The following is a 14,753-nucleotide window of genomic DNA, read 5'->3' as shown; positions in this document are numbered from 1 at the left end:
TGGCTAGTTATATCTAATAAGTTTGCAGCCTGTACTTGTGGGGCCATGACATGACTGACAGTTGATGTAATTTTCTTAACTGCTACAAAGATTAACTTCTAACATATTCATAAAAATGCAACTATCTAATGCAAAAGTACCTGGAGAAGTTGAACTAGAAATAATAACCAATTAAAAACAATACCTAATGAAACTTACTGTCATAAACAAGCTGGGGAGTCATGGATGACCTTCTTTAAGTGGCTGATGGCATAATGGCTGTGCTTATGCTATTGATTAGTACATTTTATTTATAGGCCATGGCACATCTGAAGTGCTGTATACTGCCAAGAAAAATTTATAGATGACTCCAGCTGAACTCTGTGCTGTTTGCAGTCATATCCCATTCAGTAAAAATGTAATAAAAGGACTGACTTGCCGATAATGTACTAGCGTCATACATCATTAAAGGAATGGCTGGAAATACAAATGTGCCAAGTCAGGAATTCATACAAAGTCTTAGACACTTTTATAAGGAGGTAAAAAGAGATGATATGGTGGAAATAACCAGTTAAAATAGCCAGCTTTTGCAGATGTGCTGATAATATGGAGCTTGCAGAAAATCCTTCCTGACCAGAAGTTCTGGCACAGCTGTACGTGATACAGAAAGCAAGCAAAAGAATCAGGTTAAATCTGACCAGGTAGAAAAGCCTGAAGCAAAAGCAGTCAGTCACCCTGAATTCCTGGAGTCACCTCACATTGCACTACAAACTCAGTCTGGAAACTTACTACCAGGAGCTTTGCTACAGCTACCTCAAAACACCACGTTGCAGATAGTCAATGAAGCTCTTGTGTTACAAGACCAGTGGCTGTCCAAAATGAGGGGATTAGTAAATCAACTTTACAAATGTGTGACTCCTGCAGGAAGAGAGATTAAACTTGCAGTTTAATTTTTTTTTTTTTTTTCAATTGAGTTTGTTGCCTAAAGAACTTCTTAACTCAGAGATGTGCCATCTCTGGAAATTACTGATTAAAAAAATGTGTAAGTTGCTGATTTGATTACAAGTCCTAAAAAGTGTTTGGTCAAAACAAATCATAAGAAATGTTAGTAAATGCTGTTCATTAGCAGTTCTGTTAATATTTAGTGTCATCAGTTTTTGACTGGGACCATATTTAAACCATGTATAACAAAAATGCATTCGCATTTTGTTGTTCAAAAATGCTCATTCTTGTAAGGAACTTCAGGTGTGTTGTTTTTTTCTCTCTTTTTTTTTTTTTTTTTTTAATTTCTTCTGTTTTAAGCCTTCTTGCTGTTTATTACGTATGAGTAATCCAGTGAGGAGATTAAGATTCTCCCCTCTCTACCCCCCCAATCTAGTAAAAGCACAACTCAAATCTGTCATATATAATAAAGTTAAGACAAGCCAACTATTTACTGTGTCAGCAGCCACCCACTAGAATCCTTTAGTGAATAACAAAATCAATAGAAAAAGGAAACAATGTCTATAATCTGTAATATTTATAAGACAAATACTTTAATTTATGAAGAGTACAAGGTGCTTCACAATATTAATGAAAAATGGATGTTATTCAGGGCAGTGTAGTGAGCTGCCCAAATCTTCCTTCAAACCACTTCACACTGTAAATCTGAAGAATTCACACTAATATATATATACACACATCAGTATAGATTTCCTAGGTGAGCAAGTGCAGTCTCACACAGAAGAATGTGAAGCCATGTCCAATTACAGATAAGGAAAAAGTCTGTAAGGAGTTTTTTGAAGAAGCACATTCTTGTCTCGGGAACTGCTTCAAAGTTGTAAGTATAACTGTGTCAACCAAGGACTACCCAAGTACTCAAATGTCATACTTCAGAACAGTGCACAGAATTATTGCAAGGATATAAAAGTTTAATTGCAGATAACTTAAGCCTCAAAGCCTTAAATTCAGGATGAGAATAAAGATTTGTGAACAGTCTTTACAGGGTAGAGCTGGGGGGAGGGGACAAAATTCCAAATCTCCTTTTCAATTCTCTTCCAGGTGTATTGCTAGATTGCTCTCTCTAGAAAAGATTTATGCTTGTACCCCTTACACCAAACAAGTAAACAAACTCCCTTTCTGTTAAAGGTGGACCCCAAGCCATTCTACATCATGTGTATATATGACATGTGTGCCTCAAAGAAGATGAAGGCTGCATGCAGTTTAGCAGCAGCTTTTGTTCATTTGTGCAACTGAAATTTTGTTCCTGTGGAAATTCCTCCTCAGTGGTAAATGTCTTCATTCTGAATATTCTGACTGCATTGTTCCAATACTTTCATATCTGATATTCAAGATCACACAAGAAAATGAAACTAATGAATCTGACTATGGCGTGAGTAAAAACAGTCCTATTCCAGAATTAATTCTCCTTGCTCCTTTTCCATCTTATCTATCCTTTCTGCTGCTTACTCAGAAGCACAGCATAACCTATCTGATTCATACTCTAATGGCTTTCTTATTTCCTCCTAAATTGCTTTGTAGAATAAAGCAGAGGGGATACTTGTAGTATATAAAGGAATTTCATGAGGAGTTCCAATTCGCAGATACTAATTTTGTTTCAACCTTTTTTTGGTCTAAATAATGCATGTGGATTCATAGTAACAGTATTATTGTCGTGGTTCTGCTCAAGTGGGCAGCCGAGCTCCACCACAGCCGCTCTCTCACTCCCCCTCCTCAAAGAGGAATGGGGAGAAAATATGTGAAAAGGGCTCAAGGGTTGAGATAAGGACGAGAAAATCACGCAATAATTATTGTAACGGGCAAAACAGACTCAGCATAAGGAGATAGTAAGATTTATTGCTCATTGCTAACAAGCTAGAGAAGTGAGAAACAAAGGAAAGAAACCAAAAGCACCTTCCTCCCCCATCCACCCTCTTCCACCTCCTCCCCCCGAGCGGCGCTGGGGAACGGGGGAATGGGGGTTATGGTCAGTCTACAGCACTTCTTCTCTGCCGCTCCTTCTCGGTCACTCTCATCCCCTGTGCTGTGGGGTCCCACCCACGGGATGCAGTCCTTGATGAACTGATCCGGCGTGGGCTTCCCACAGGCAGCAGCTCTTCCAGAACTGCTCCAGATATGGGTCCGTACCACGGGGTCCATCCCTCAGGAGAAAACTGCTCCAACCTGGCTCCCCTATGGGCAGCAGCTCCTGCCAGGTCACCTGCTCCTGCATGGTCTCCTCTCCACGGGCTACAGGTCCGGCCCAGAATCTGCTCCGGCAGGGGTCTTCCACAGGCGGCAGCCTCCGTCGGTGCAGGGCCACCTGCTCCACCGTGGTCTCCTCCACGGGCTGCAGCATGGAACCCTGCTCCACCGTGGTACTCCATGGGCTGCAGGGGGGACATCCTGCTTCACCATGGTGCTCACCACAGGCTGCAGGGGACTTCTGCTCCGGCGCCTGGAGCACCTCTCCCCCTCCTTCTTCACTGACCTTGGCGCCTGCAAGGCTGTTTTCTCACTCCTCTCACTCTCCCGGCTGCTGTGTGTCGCAGCGTTTTTTTCCCTGTCTTAAATATGCTCTCACAGAGGCGCAAAACAACATCGCTTATTGGCTCAGCTCTGGAAAACAATGGGGCCCTTACCAAACATGAGGCAGCTTCTAGATCCTTCTCACAGAAACCACCCCTATGGCCCCCTGCTACCAAAACCTTGCCACGCAAACCCACTACAATTATATAAACATACTAAATGTACTCAGTGACATAATTTTGTACTTTTCATTCTCTTATGAAACAATGTAGAACGACCTATTGTCTTTAAACTTACCCTAGAATTTCAAGATTATACTAGGTATTTTAATGCAGATGTTACCTATCTTCAGGGAATCTGAAGTTAGCAAGCTGAAAAGCTTGAAAGAACAGTAATTTTAGTTTGAAAATTTTGGCATTGCAGTCATTGCATGTTTCTTTGTGCATTGCTGCAGCATCTAGATTTAGGACAATTAGTACTCTAAAAGTGACTGCAGTTGTGTTTTGCTAACTGTACCTGTATTATTTGGTAATTATTGATAAGCACAGAATTCTTGTTAAGTAAAGAAAAACCCGTGTAAGCCCACAATCCAAAAATATTGTTAGTAAGAAAGTTTAGTCCCTTCCTGTTCACTTTCTTCAGAGTTACTGCATTACAGTAGTTACTACACCATACAACCATACAGTTACCATTTCAGTATTATCCTATTCCAGTTCAACCTAACTATTTTGCAATATACATATCCAAAGAACAAACAGCAGTCTATGCCAGAGAACTGCAGTAATCAGAAACACTTTACCATACAAGGATTACAGCACCTATACATTTAGGCATTATCTGTATTATGTATATTCACTAATTTGTACCATACATCATTCCCACATTTTTTTAACCTCTCTCTCCATAGGACCATCTTTGTTGAATTCTGCTATTTCTTGACTACTAATTGTGATAGTATGGTATATTGACAGTGATAGTTTGTACTCCTTGAGCAATATGTGATTAGTCAACAATACTACTGTCTTAATAGAAATTACCATAAACTAAACTTATGGTCGTGAACATTATGATCAAAACTTGCTCTTTTATTCACCCATGCAACATTATTCCTTAGTTTAGACAAAACAAAATGAAAGGACAAAGCCTTCTATGAAATTTGTTATATGCTTTTATCTTTGCACTGAATGAGAACGTTGAAAGAAACACACACATTATTGTCATATTAATTACTGCCACATTTGCCCAAGTAATAATTTAAGACATATTTTTACAAGACTGCAATGAGAACACTTACTGCAAGTGACGGAACCATGCAGATGAGCCAATTACATTCTTGATAAAAGCTTAAATTCGAGTGTTTCATTTCTAACTTCGTTGTTTTGATATACACAATGCAATGTTATTCCTTTGCATTTGTAAACAGACCACCACTTCAAGAGAGTGATTTGGTGACTACAAGCATATTTGTAGTATACTAAAAACTATTTACAAGTGCTTGCTGGATCTTTACTCACTATCAAAGGGAATGACTACCAAATGTTTGTAGATAATTGTGTAAGCCATAAAATATAAGCCTAGAAATCACACATTCAGTATACATAGAAGTGCATTACATATATACACTCTCATATGCAGTAATAATGCCACATGGCCTTATTTACTAAGTCTACCCTGTGTATAAACAGTAGATGGCCATGAAATTTCAATTTAGGTAGTATCTTGTAAGCAGTAAGTGGTTTTAGCTCTAACAGTTTATATAAACAACTCACCAACATATGAATACAACATAGAGACAAACCAGGATGAGGAGATTGATGAGGAGTTCTACAGGCAGCTGACAAAATCACAGAATCACAGAATTTCTAGGTTGGAAGAGACCTCAAGATCATCGAGTCCAACCTCTGACCTAACACTAACCAGTCCTCCACTAAACCATATCACTAAGCTCTACATCTAAACATCTTTTAAAGACCTCCGGGATGGTGACTCCACCACTTTCCTGGGCAGCCCGTTCCAATGCCTAACAACCCTTTCGGTAAAGAAGTTCTTCCTAAGATCCAACCTAAAACTCCCCTGGCGCAACTTTAGCCCATTCCCCCTCGTCCTGTCACCAGGCACGTGGGAGAACAGACCAACCCCCACCTCACTACAGCCTCCTTTAAGGAGAGCAATAAGGTCGACCCTGAGCCTCCTTTTCTCCAGGCTGAACAAGCCCAGCTCCCTCAGCCGCTCCTCGTAGGACTTGTTCTCCAGACCCCTCACCAGCTTCATCACCCTTCTCTGGACTCGGAGTTGCAAAAAAAGTTGCAAAATTGTCAGTGCTTGTTCTTGTGGGGGACTTCAATTTCCCAGATATATCCTGGAAACACAACACAGCCCAGAGAAAGCAGTCTAGGAAGTTTCTGGAGAGCATGGAAGATAGCTTCCTGACACAGCTAGTTAGTGAGCCTACCAGGGGTGGTGCACCACCAGACCTTCTCTTCACAGAGACAGACTGGTGGGAGATGTGGTGATTGGAAACTGTCTTGGGCAGACTGACTGTGAAATGGTAGAGTTCTCCATTCTTGGAGAAGCCAGGAAGGGGACCAGTAAAACTGCTGTGTTGGACTTCTGGAGGGCTGACTTTGAACTATTCAGGAAACTGATTGGCAGAGTCCCTTGGGAGGTGTTTCTGAAGGGCAGAGGAGTCCAGGAAGGCTGGGTACTCTTCAGGAAGGAAATCTTAATGGTACAGGAGCGGTCTGTCCCCACGTGTCCAAAGATGAGCTGGTGAGGAAGAAGAACCAGCCTGGCTGAACAGAGAATTGTGGCTTGAGCTTAGGAGAAAAAAGAGGGTTTACAATCTTTGGAAAAAAGGGCGGGCCACTCAGGAGGACTATAAGGATGTTGCGAGGCAGTGCAGTGACAAAATTTTAAAGGGCAAAGCTCACCTGGAGCTCAATCTGCCTACTGCCTTTGAAGACAACAAAAAATGTTTTTACAAATACATCAATGCAAAACGGAGGACTAAGGAGAATCTCCATCCTTTACTGGATGCGGGGGGGGGGGAACTTAGTTACAAGAGATGAGGAAAAGGCTGAGGTGCTTAATGCCTTCTTTGCCTCAGTCTTTAGTGGCAATACCGGTTGTTCTCTGGATACCCAGTACCCTGAGCTGGTGGAAAGGGGACAGGGAGCAGAATGTGGCCCTCACAATCCACCAGGAAATGGTTGGTGACCTGACACAGAACTTGGGTGTACACAAGGCGATGGGGCTGGATGGGACCCAACCAAGGGTACTGAGAGAACTGGCAGAGGAGATGGCCAAGCCACTTTCCATCATTTATTGGCAGTCCTGGCTATCAGGGGAGGTCTCAGTCAATTGGCAGCTAGCAAACATGACACCCTTCTACAAGAAGGGACAGAGGGTAGACCCGGGGAAATATAGGCCTGTCAGTTTGACCTCAGTGCCAGGGAAGCTCATGGAGCAGATTATCTTGTGTGTCATCATGCGGCACTTGCAGGGCAACCAGGCAATCAGGCCCAGTCAGCATGGGTTTATGAAAGGCAGGTCATGCTTCACGAACCTGATCTCCTTCTATGACAAAGTGACGTGCTTGGTGGATGAGGGAAAGGCTGTGGATGTGGTCTACCTTGACATCAGTAAGGCCTTTGACACCATTTCCCACAACATTCTCCTCAAGAAACTGGCTGCTTGTGGCTTGGACTGCCATACACTTTGCTGGGTTAAAAACTGGCTGGATAGCCGGGCCCAAAGAGTTGTGGTGAATGGAGTCAAAGCCAGTTGGAGGCCGGTCACTAGTGGCGACCCCCAGGGCTCGGTACTGGGGCCAGTTCTCTTTAATATCTTCATCGATGATCTGGATGAGGGGATCAAGTGCAACCTCAGTAAGTTTGCAGATGACACCAAGTTAGGGGTGTGTGTCGATCTGCACAAGGGCAGGAAGGCTCTGCAGGAGGATCTGGATAGGCTGGACCGATGGGCTGAGGCCAACTGTATGAAGTTCAATAAGGCCAAGTGCCGGGTCCTGCACCTGGGGCGCAACAACCCCAAGCAGAGCTACAAGCTGGGATATGAGTGGTTAGAAAGCTGCCAGGCAGAGAAGGACCTGGGAGTACTGGTGGATAGTTGGCTGAATATGAGCCAGCAGTGTGCTCAGGTGGCCAAGAAGGCCAACACCATCCTGGCTTGTATAAGAAGCAATGTGGCCAGCAGGGCTAGGGAAGTGACTGTCCCCCTGTACTTGGCTCTGGTGAGGCCGCACCTCAAGTACTGTGTTCAGTTTTGAGCCCCTCGCTACAAGAAGGACATGGAGGTTCTCGAGCGGGTCCAGAAGGGTGACGAAGCTGGTGAGGGGTCTGGAGAACAAGTATTATGAGGAGCGGCTGAGGAAGCAGGGATTCTTCAGCCTGGAGAAAAGGAGGCTCAGGGGCAACCTTATTGCTCTTTATAAGTACATTAAAGGAGGCTGTAGCGAGGTGGGGGTTGGTCTGTTCTCCCACGTGCCTGGTGACAGGATGATGGGGAATGGGCTAAAGTTGTGCCAGGGTGTTTTAGGTTGGATCTTAGGAAGAACTTCTTTACTGAGAGGGTTGTTATGCATTGGAACGGGCTGCCCAGGAAAGTGGTGGAGTCACCATCCCTGGAGGTCTTTAAAAGACGTTTAGATGTTGAACTTAGCGATATGGTTTAGTGGAGGACTGGTTAGTATTGGGTCAGAGGTTGGACTAGCTAATCTTGGAGGTCTCTTCCAACCTCTACAATCCTGTGATTCTGTGAAACTTTGTTAAAACTGTGAGCCTGAACATTCAGCTGATGTTGTGTCAAACAGAGTTTTAGAATGGCTTGGTAGTGAAAAGACTGAAGTCAGTCAGTGCTACTGGTTTACATCATCCCATTTCTAAGAAAAGGATTAGAATTACCGTGGATCACAGGCTCAGTTAACAACAAAAGTATGCTACTAAAACAAGTAGAATATACTGGGATGCATGTATGAAGAAACACATTTAAGATAAGAAATAATTACTATACAGCTTATTTTATACATTTGTTTTTGAGTTAAGTTGTAGACCAACTGAGAAAAGACCAGCGGTCTCTCTGTGAGGAAAAAAGAATGAAGAGCTGAGGGAAGACATGAGTTAAGTCTTTAAATATGTAAACAGGCTAAAGAGAAGGAAGTGTAACAGACCAAACTGCAGTAAGGAAGAATTAGGTTGGATACTGTGAAAGAGATTTAAGGGCCAGGCTAGTCATGCATCGTAACAGCCAGCCATCTAAGGTCATGAGAACAGAAGAGATGATCTCAGCCAGTAATAGCCGTATCTGCACTCTTTCTTTTAGAAAAAAAAATCTTTCTTGTCAAGGGTATTCCATTAGATAGATGAAATAGTCTTAACAGTCCTTATTCAGACCCCTTAAACCTGAGTAATAATGCTTTTCTTTTCCCCCTAACTGTGAATGTATCATCAAATATGAAGAAAGAACCTTACATTTTTATTTCAGTTTGGTGTATCTAGACAAAGCTGTAACTAAAACACTAGAATATTTTTCCACAACTTCTTGAAAACATCATAAATATATATGGTTCTATTTCTCCCTTCATAAATTTCTTGTACTTCAGCATAACAACTTGCATTATGTATCATTTGTTAATTTCTATCCTTTAAGTACCTACCAAAAACTTAATTGGATTTCATCTCTTCTTTTTTTCAGCTTGAGCCTTTTTTGAGTGGTAGATACCAGCCCTGAAGATGGAAGAACCCCTTCAGCATCCAAAATAAAATAGCTATTTGGATAGCAATACTAGGGAAAACAAGGGGTGTTAATGAGATAGTGTTATGATGATGAATATAATAAAGCACAAATAAAATATAAAGCATAATAGGGCATATAGTATAAAAGGAAAGCCTTTCATCCAGAAACACCTGAGTCCAGAGTAATCACTTCAGTACAATGGAAGAAATTATAATCAAGCAGAAGGTATTGTATATGAGAATATCAGTTACTTAAAAATAATAATAAAAAAATGTTTCAGCCAGTAACAGCATTATTTCATCAGAAGCCTTGAACCATAGCATGAATACATTTAAAAGATGACAAAAGATCTTTTCCAGTTCATATTAGTACAAATAGGCTACTTTGTGACAGCAGTGTATGAGCTTTGAACCTGTGCAGAGACGCTTACAACTTTTTTTCCAGAACTGAAAATCATCTGTTCAATACATTCTGGAGAAATTAACTTTTTTCCAGAGAAGTGCCCCAACACACACGAGGTCTAAGACAAAAATAAGATGGCTAAAAAGGTGCAAAGGAAAGCACTTAATCATTTTCATGCTGGCTGATTTTTCCCTTATCAATGTACTCATTGTTAAAAGAGAAGAAGCCTTCTTGGTATCTGCGCACCAGTTTCACATTCTCCCTTTGTGTCTTTAGAAGTCCCTTCTTGGAAGTTAGTTTAGACATTGGGAAAAGGTCACTGATAGCTCTGGTATTCATAAAGTAGTCTTAAAGTGTTATAGATCCTGTTGTGTAAAAGTGTCTCATCTATTGAATTATTTTCTATATTGCAAGTCTATTAATTAAAAAATGCCTACCAGGAATGTGATTATTTTGTGAAAGGTAACATTACAAAATCCTTCAGCTGTCTTTGCTTAAGAATATACTAACAACAAAATAACAGTGTTCTTAACTATGAAATGTTGATAAGTAGTTGACTTCTTCATTTTTATGCTTCCCCAATTTTTATTGATTATTCATAGGAATAACATTGAACAGTTAGAACTGGCTGAGTTTAAATGGTTCATAGAGACAAAAACAGCAGCTGGCTACACTTACCTTGGGTTTGGAATGCAGTAAATTGTTTAGTATCACCATCAGCCAGTTTCAAAGCTGCAATCTGGAATGCACCTAGATGTGCACACAGCAATTACATAGCTGGCTGAAGGTAACTGACAAAGATGTGATAATTAGTGATAAAAGCACTAATAAGCCTTTAAAACACGAAGTCCTTTACTCTTTCTCAAATTAGGCCTCTCAAAGTTGTTTTCACATGCATAGCATGCGCAGAATCTTCCATTGCTTACTAGGAGCAACAGTTCCTTTTGAGTACAACTAGTCCAGCCACTTAGATGGGTGCTTTAATAATGTTATCAGCTGGGGTTACATACAAGATGTTGCAAAGGGTACTGAAATCCAGAAGGCGCAGGTGCATTCACTAAGATTGATAAAGAGTTAATTCACAGCCTAAGAAAAAAAAACACTCCACAGAATAACTCACCATCTTGCAGTGTTTTTCAGATAGGGGAAGAAACTGCTGCAGCAAGGTCCTGTTGGCACAGGGAATTCCTAGATGCTCCTTGCAAACACGTGTGCTTTTGCAACTCTTGCAGCTTTTGCTGCAAAAGCTCTTGCTTCACTCACTCATTTGAAGGCAAGGCAATACACAAACTGTTTTCCTACAGAAAACGTGTACAATCCATTTAAGAAATAGCTCATTGCTCTACATATCAGACAATATAAATGACTGACCTTGCCTTCTGGCTCACTGGAGACCAGGAGCTTCTGCATATGTAACTCCTGCAGATCAGAGCACACAAACACACACACCAACTGTCCTTGGAAGAGAATAGAGAGACTAAGTCGTTCTTCCAAGCACAAGTATTTCTAGTGCCTACCACGCACCTTTATATAGGTCTTATACGGAGACCTATACTTAACTCCAGCTCTACAAGTTCCCAGATGTTTATGTGTACCACAAGAACCCTTATGCCCCAAAACTTAGTAGCAGAATTGAGGTTTTGAGCATCTATCAAAGGCTGAGAAAGCTGGAAACACACTGGTCTCACGTTTCTGCTGGCTGAGTTCAGTGCTCAGATAAACCCAGATGTGTTCGTTATGGCTGCTAACATGATATGCACAGAAGCCTTCCAGCCATCTGTCCCTGTCAAGGCCCAAACAGCCAAGCACTCAGAACAAGATTCCAGCTCTGAGCTCCCCCTCCGCAAGGCAGGGATGGAGAAGCCCTACAACTCCTTTGGTTATGTACTCTGCTGTGCAACAGCCACAAGCCCACTGAACTTGAGACATGAGTTGAGCTGTGGAAAAGGCAGGATCTGCAGGCCCCAGCAGAGCCCTACAGCGCCTAACAGCCTCCTTGCAGAGCTGCCACAGGAGCGAGCCCATCCCTCCACCGGACAGGAAAGCCAGAGACAGGCATTTTGAGCAAAGTCTGGAACCTAGGGAGCCTGAAGTACCATCAACCATGTGAGACACAGCACAGCTAAACACCAAGTCACAGCTGTCACTGGAAGTCATTTGTTTGCAGGTTCAACATTCAGCTTTGCTGAGCTTCTGCTTTGAGTTCCTAGGAAAGCACTTTTTAAGGTTAATCGTCATAAAAGCATCCAGTCTTGGCTTTTAAATCCTTAGAAGTTACTGTTTTTACTAATGTAAGTGTAATCTTTTCTGAAGCACTGCTTCAGCTAAGCAGCAGATCTCTAATCAACTGCCAAGTGACATTTATAGCTTTAGACTGATCAAATATGCAAAACTTTCCAGAAGGCTGGAACCAGAGTTTATGCCTGGGTTTTTAGTGTGTTTAGGTATATGCTACGGAGCCAAATAGATACTGAAACACCCTAACTCAAGTAATGAAGAGATCTAGGTTTAAGTAGCAGCAAGCAATTGACTGTTAGAAAGCAAGCAAAGAAAACACAGGTACTTAATTCACTCATGAACCTCTGGATAGGGCAGGGTGGTAAAAGATGCAAAGAAAACCTTTACAAATCAAATCCAGCAATATTTAAATCAACCCTAGGTAAATGCAACTATTCGGACATGTTCAGCAAATACACATCACTGTCTCACTGCCAGATGGCTCAACAGTAGGTTAATCCTCTCCTCCTATTTGCTGTATTGTGTACTCGTTATGACAGGGTCTACAAGCCATATTTAACTGCTGATTTATTGGCACAGGCAAGGATGCAGCAGGGCTTTTAGCTCGTATTTCCAGGGTTTTATTGCCTAGTTAGAAAGCATAAGATGAACTTAATTGGAATGAGCTTCAGGTTTCTGGCATGTAAAGCATTCAGATGAAAGAGTATCTATCACTGGATGAAGAAGGCTGCCAACCAACGTGTCACCACATGGATCATTTCTGAATTCCTCAGTGGATTTTTCCCAGCACTGAAAACAGAAAACATACCCGGGCTGTCAAAACCCTGTTTGCTCTGGCATTTCATCAGCAAGCTCTCCGAGCACAGGACCTCCATTACACCGCTGCCACTGATGTTGCCTCATTTGAAATACTGAACTGAAGGACAGAATTGCATACCTCTGAAATTCATCTCTTAACCTGCAAAGATCTCACATCAATATCTACTTAATAGATAGTATTTAATTTCCATACACTGTGGAATTGTGTTTGCAGCTTTAAAATGTATTTATTACCAACCACCGTGTTCTCGTCTTGAACACGGTGCACCAATACATGTACTTATATTTCCAGTAATTTAGGCACAAGAAGTATCTAGGGGATGACTCTCGTCTTGTAGAGAACATCTTTCTTTCGTATATGCAGAGGAAATGTTAATTAACATAACTCGATTGCTGGACAATACAGTCCCAAACCACAAACCTACACCATATGGATAACGCAATGCTTTCTTTAGGACTCCAATTCTCTTTAGACAAGATGGGAAATAGTAATATTTTTCAGAGAGTGCTTTTTAAGGGTTTTTGATTTGATTTAGCATTTTTTTCAGGAGGAATGATAGATAAACGTAACTAGAAAGATACCTAAAAATAGCATACACTTGAACAAGAAAGGAAACCTTCAAACAGACAAATGCGCTTAAGAACAAGTTTTCACGAGGTGGTGAAAGTATTTACATTTTGAACCTGGAGAACCTATTCCAAGGAATTCTGCATCACATCTTTTGAGTTAATTTCACTTCACTGGAACACATGGGTTATTACTGTACCACTTTCACTATTTCAGAAACACAGAAACCAGAGAGGTATTTAAGTACAAGATTATGCTTAGTTAGAAAGAGACATCTTTCTTACAAGTAAAGTTTACTGGCATGGTTATTACTGAAAGAGAAAACACAGACCAAGGTGCTATTTCCAGACACATCTAAATGGTCTAAAACAGCTTCTGCTTTCATTCCACGTATCAAGCTCACCCTGGTAACATGAGTTGTATGCAGATCTTGCTGCCGCAAACGCATCACTGGGAATGCCTGCCTAGGCACGTGCTCCTAGAAACAACGGCTAACACAAGCAGAAACATGTTGCATTCATAACAACACTTCCAAGAGCATCAAGTGTTTCTCAGATAAATGTAGTTTACTCTGTTGGTACAACTGTGAAAGAAACAAGCACCGTGATTACTATCACATATGCACATTTCCCTCAACTTAAATCTGAGCCCAACAAAATCCAAGCCCCTGCCAAAAAAAGCCCAAGTCTTGTTATACTCCAAGGGTGTTGTTTGAAATCACAAATAGCCAGAATGGCCCAGCGCAGCGCACCAATACATGTACTTATATTTCCACGTCTTTAGGTGCAAGAAATATCTAGGGGATGACTCTGTGTAAATCCTCCACTTCGAGGCTCCACATATTCTCATGCACCGGATTTTCAGAAAGATCCGTCATCTTTATTGCTCGCAGCACAGGCTCGGGGCTGCAGGACCGCACCACGCCCATCACCATCACGTACTTCCCTGAGAGAAAATACAACAAAAGCAGCCAGTCTGAGGCCCCCTTGACCTTTATGTCTTCATTTCATTTCTAAGGCGGGCAGCGAAGCCGTTAAGACCACGCAACGAGCCCTAGGTACATTTCGGGACTCCGGCCCCGCTCTGCACCCGCCTCCCCGAGGCCTCAGGGGGCCGCCGAGCGCCGCCCGGCCCCGGGCTCCGCGGTACCTGCGCTAAGGCACGGCCGCCCCTGGGGCACGGCCTCCACCCCCAGCACGGTGAAGGCGCCGCTCGCGTCCCTCAGCCGGGCCGAGCCGCCGGCGGCACCGCCCCGAGCCACCTCCAGCACGGTGCCCTGCATCCACGCCGCCCGCAGGCGCAGCGGTCCCCGGCCCGCCTCCGCCAGGCCCAGCGCCCACGTCCCGTCGGCGCCCCGCACGGCGCCCCGCAGCTGGGCCGCCAGCACCTTCACCGGCGGCCCCGCTGCCTCCCCGGACATGGACATGGACATGGCCCGGAGCCCGCCGCGCAGCCGCTGAGGGACGGAGCGAGGGGGAGAGGGCGG

General features: G+C 42.8%; 2 protein-coding genes across 3 annotated transcripts in view; one reads left to right on the top strand and one right to left on the bottom strand.

The window, feature by feature from the left end:
• The window catches only part of LOC311445304 (apolipophorin-like), a 27,939-nt gene extending 14,041 nt beyond the window's left edge, over positions 1-13,898 (top strand). For both annotated transcript variants that reach the window (XM_084537281.1, XM_084537280.1), the window contains 2 exons: positions 2,107-2,350; positions 9,199-13,898. In XM_084537281.1, the coding sequence (XP_084393407.1) occupies positions 2,107-2,214 (108 nt within the window). In that variant the 3' untranslated portion in view covers positions 2,215-2,350; positions 9,199-13,898. The remainder of the gene's footprint in view (positions 1-2,106; positions 2,351-9,198) is intronic.
• RMI2 (RecQ mediated genome instability 2) lies at positions 13,815-14,753 on the bottom strand. Its single transcript, XM_084537282.1, has 2 exons — positions 14,417-14,753; positions 13,815-14,212 (listed from the first exon to the last, which is right to left on the bottom strand). Exons 1-2 carry the CDS (start codon positions 14,697-14,699, stop codon positions 14,064-14,066), a joined length of 432 nt encoding a protein of 143 aa, XP_084393408.1. The 5' UTR covers positions 14,700-14,753; the 3' UTR covers positions 13,815-14,063.

The sequence above is a fragment of the Aythya ferina genome, assembly GCF_964211825.1.
Source record: "Aythya ferina genome assembly, chromosome: 15".
In the NCBI taxonomy this organism is placed as follows: Eukaryota; Metazoa; Chordata; class Aves; order Anseriformes; family Anatidae; genus Aythya; species Aythya ferina.
This window is presented reverse-complemented; position numbering and strand designations above follow the sequence as displayed.

What these genes read in the sequence shown, in the direction of transcription:
- RMI2 (XM_084537282.1), bottom strand. Translation starts at nt 14,699, where the DNA reads ATGTCCATGTCCATGTCCGGGGAGGCAGCGGGGCCGCCGGTGAAGGTG. An exon ending in GCGGCCGTGCCTTAGCGCAG is followed by an intron (nt 14,213 to 14,416) that starts GTACCGCGGAGC and finishes ATTTTCTCTCAG; the next exon opens with GGAAGTACGTGATGGTGATG.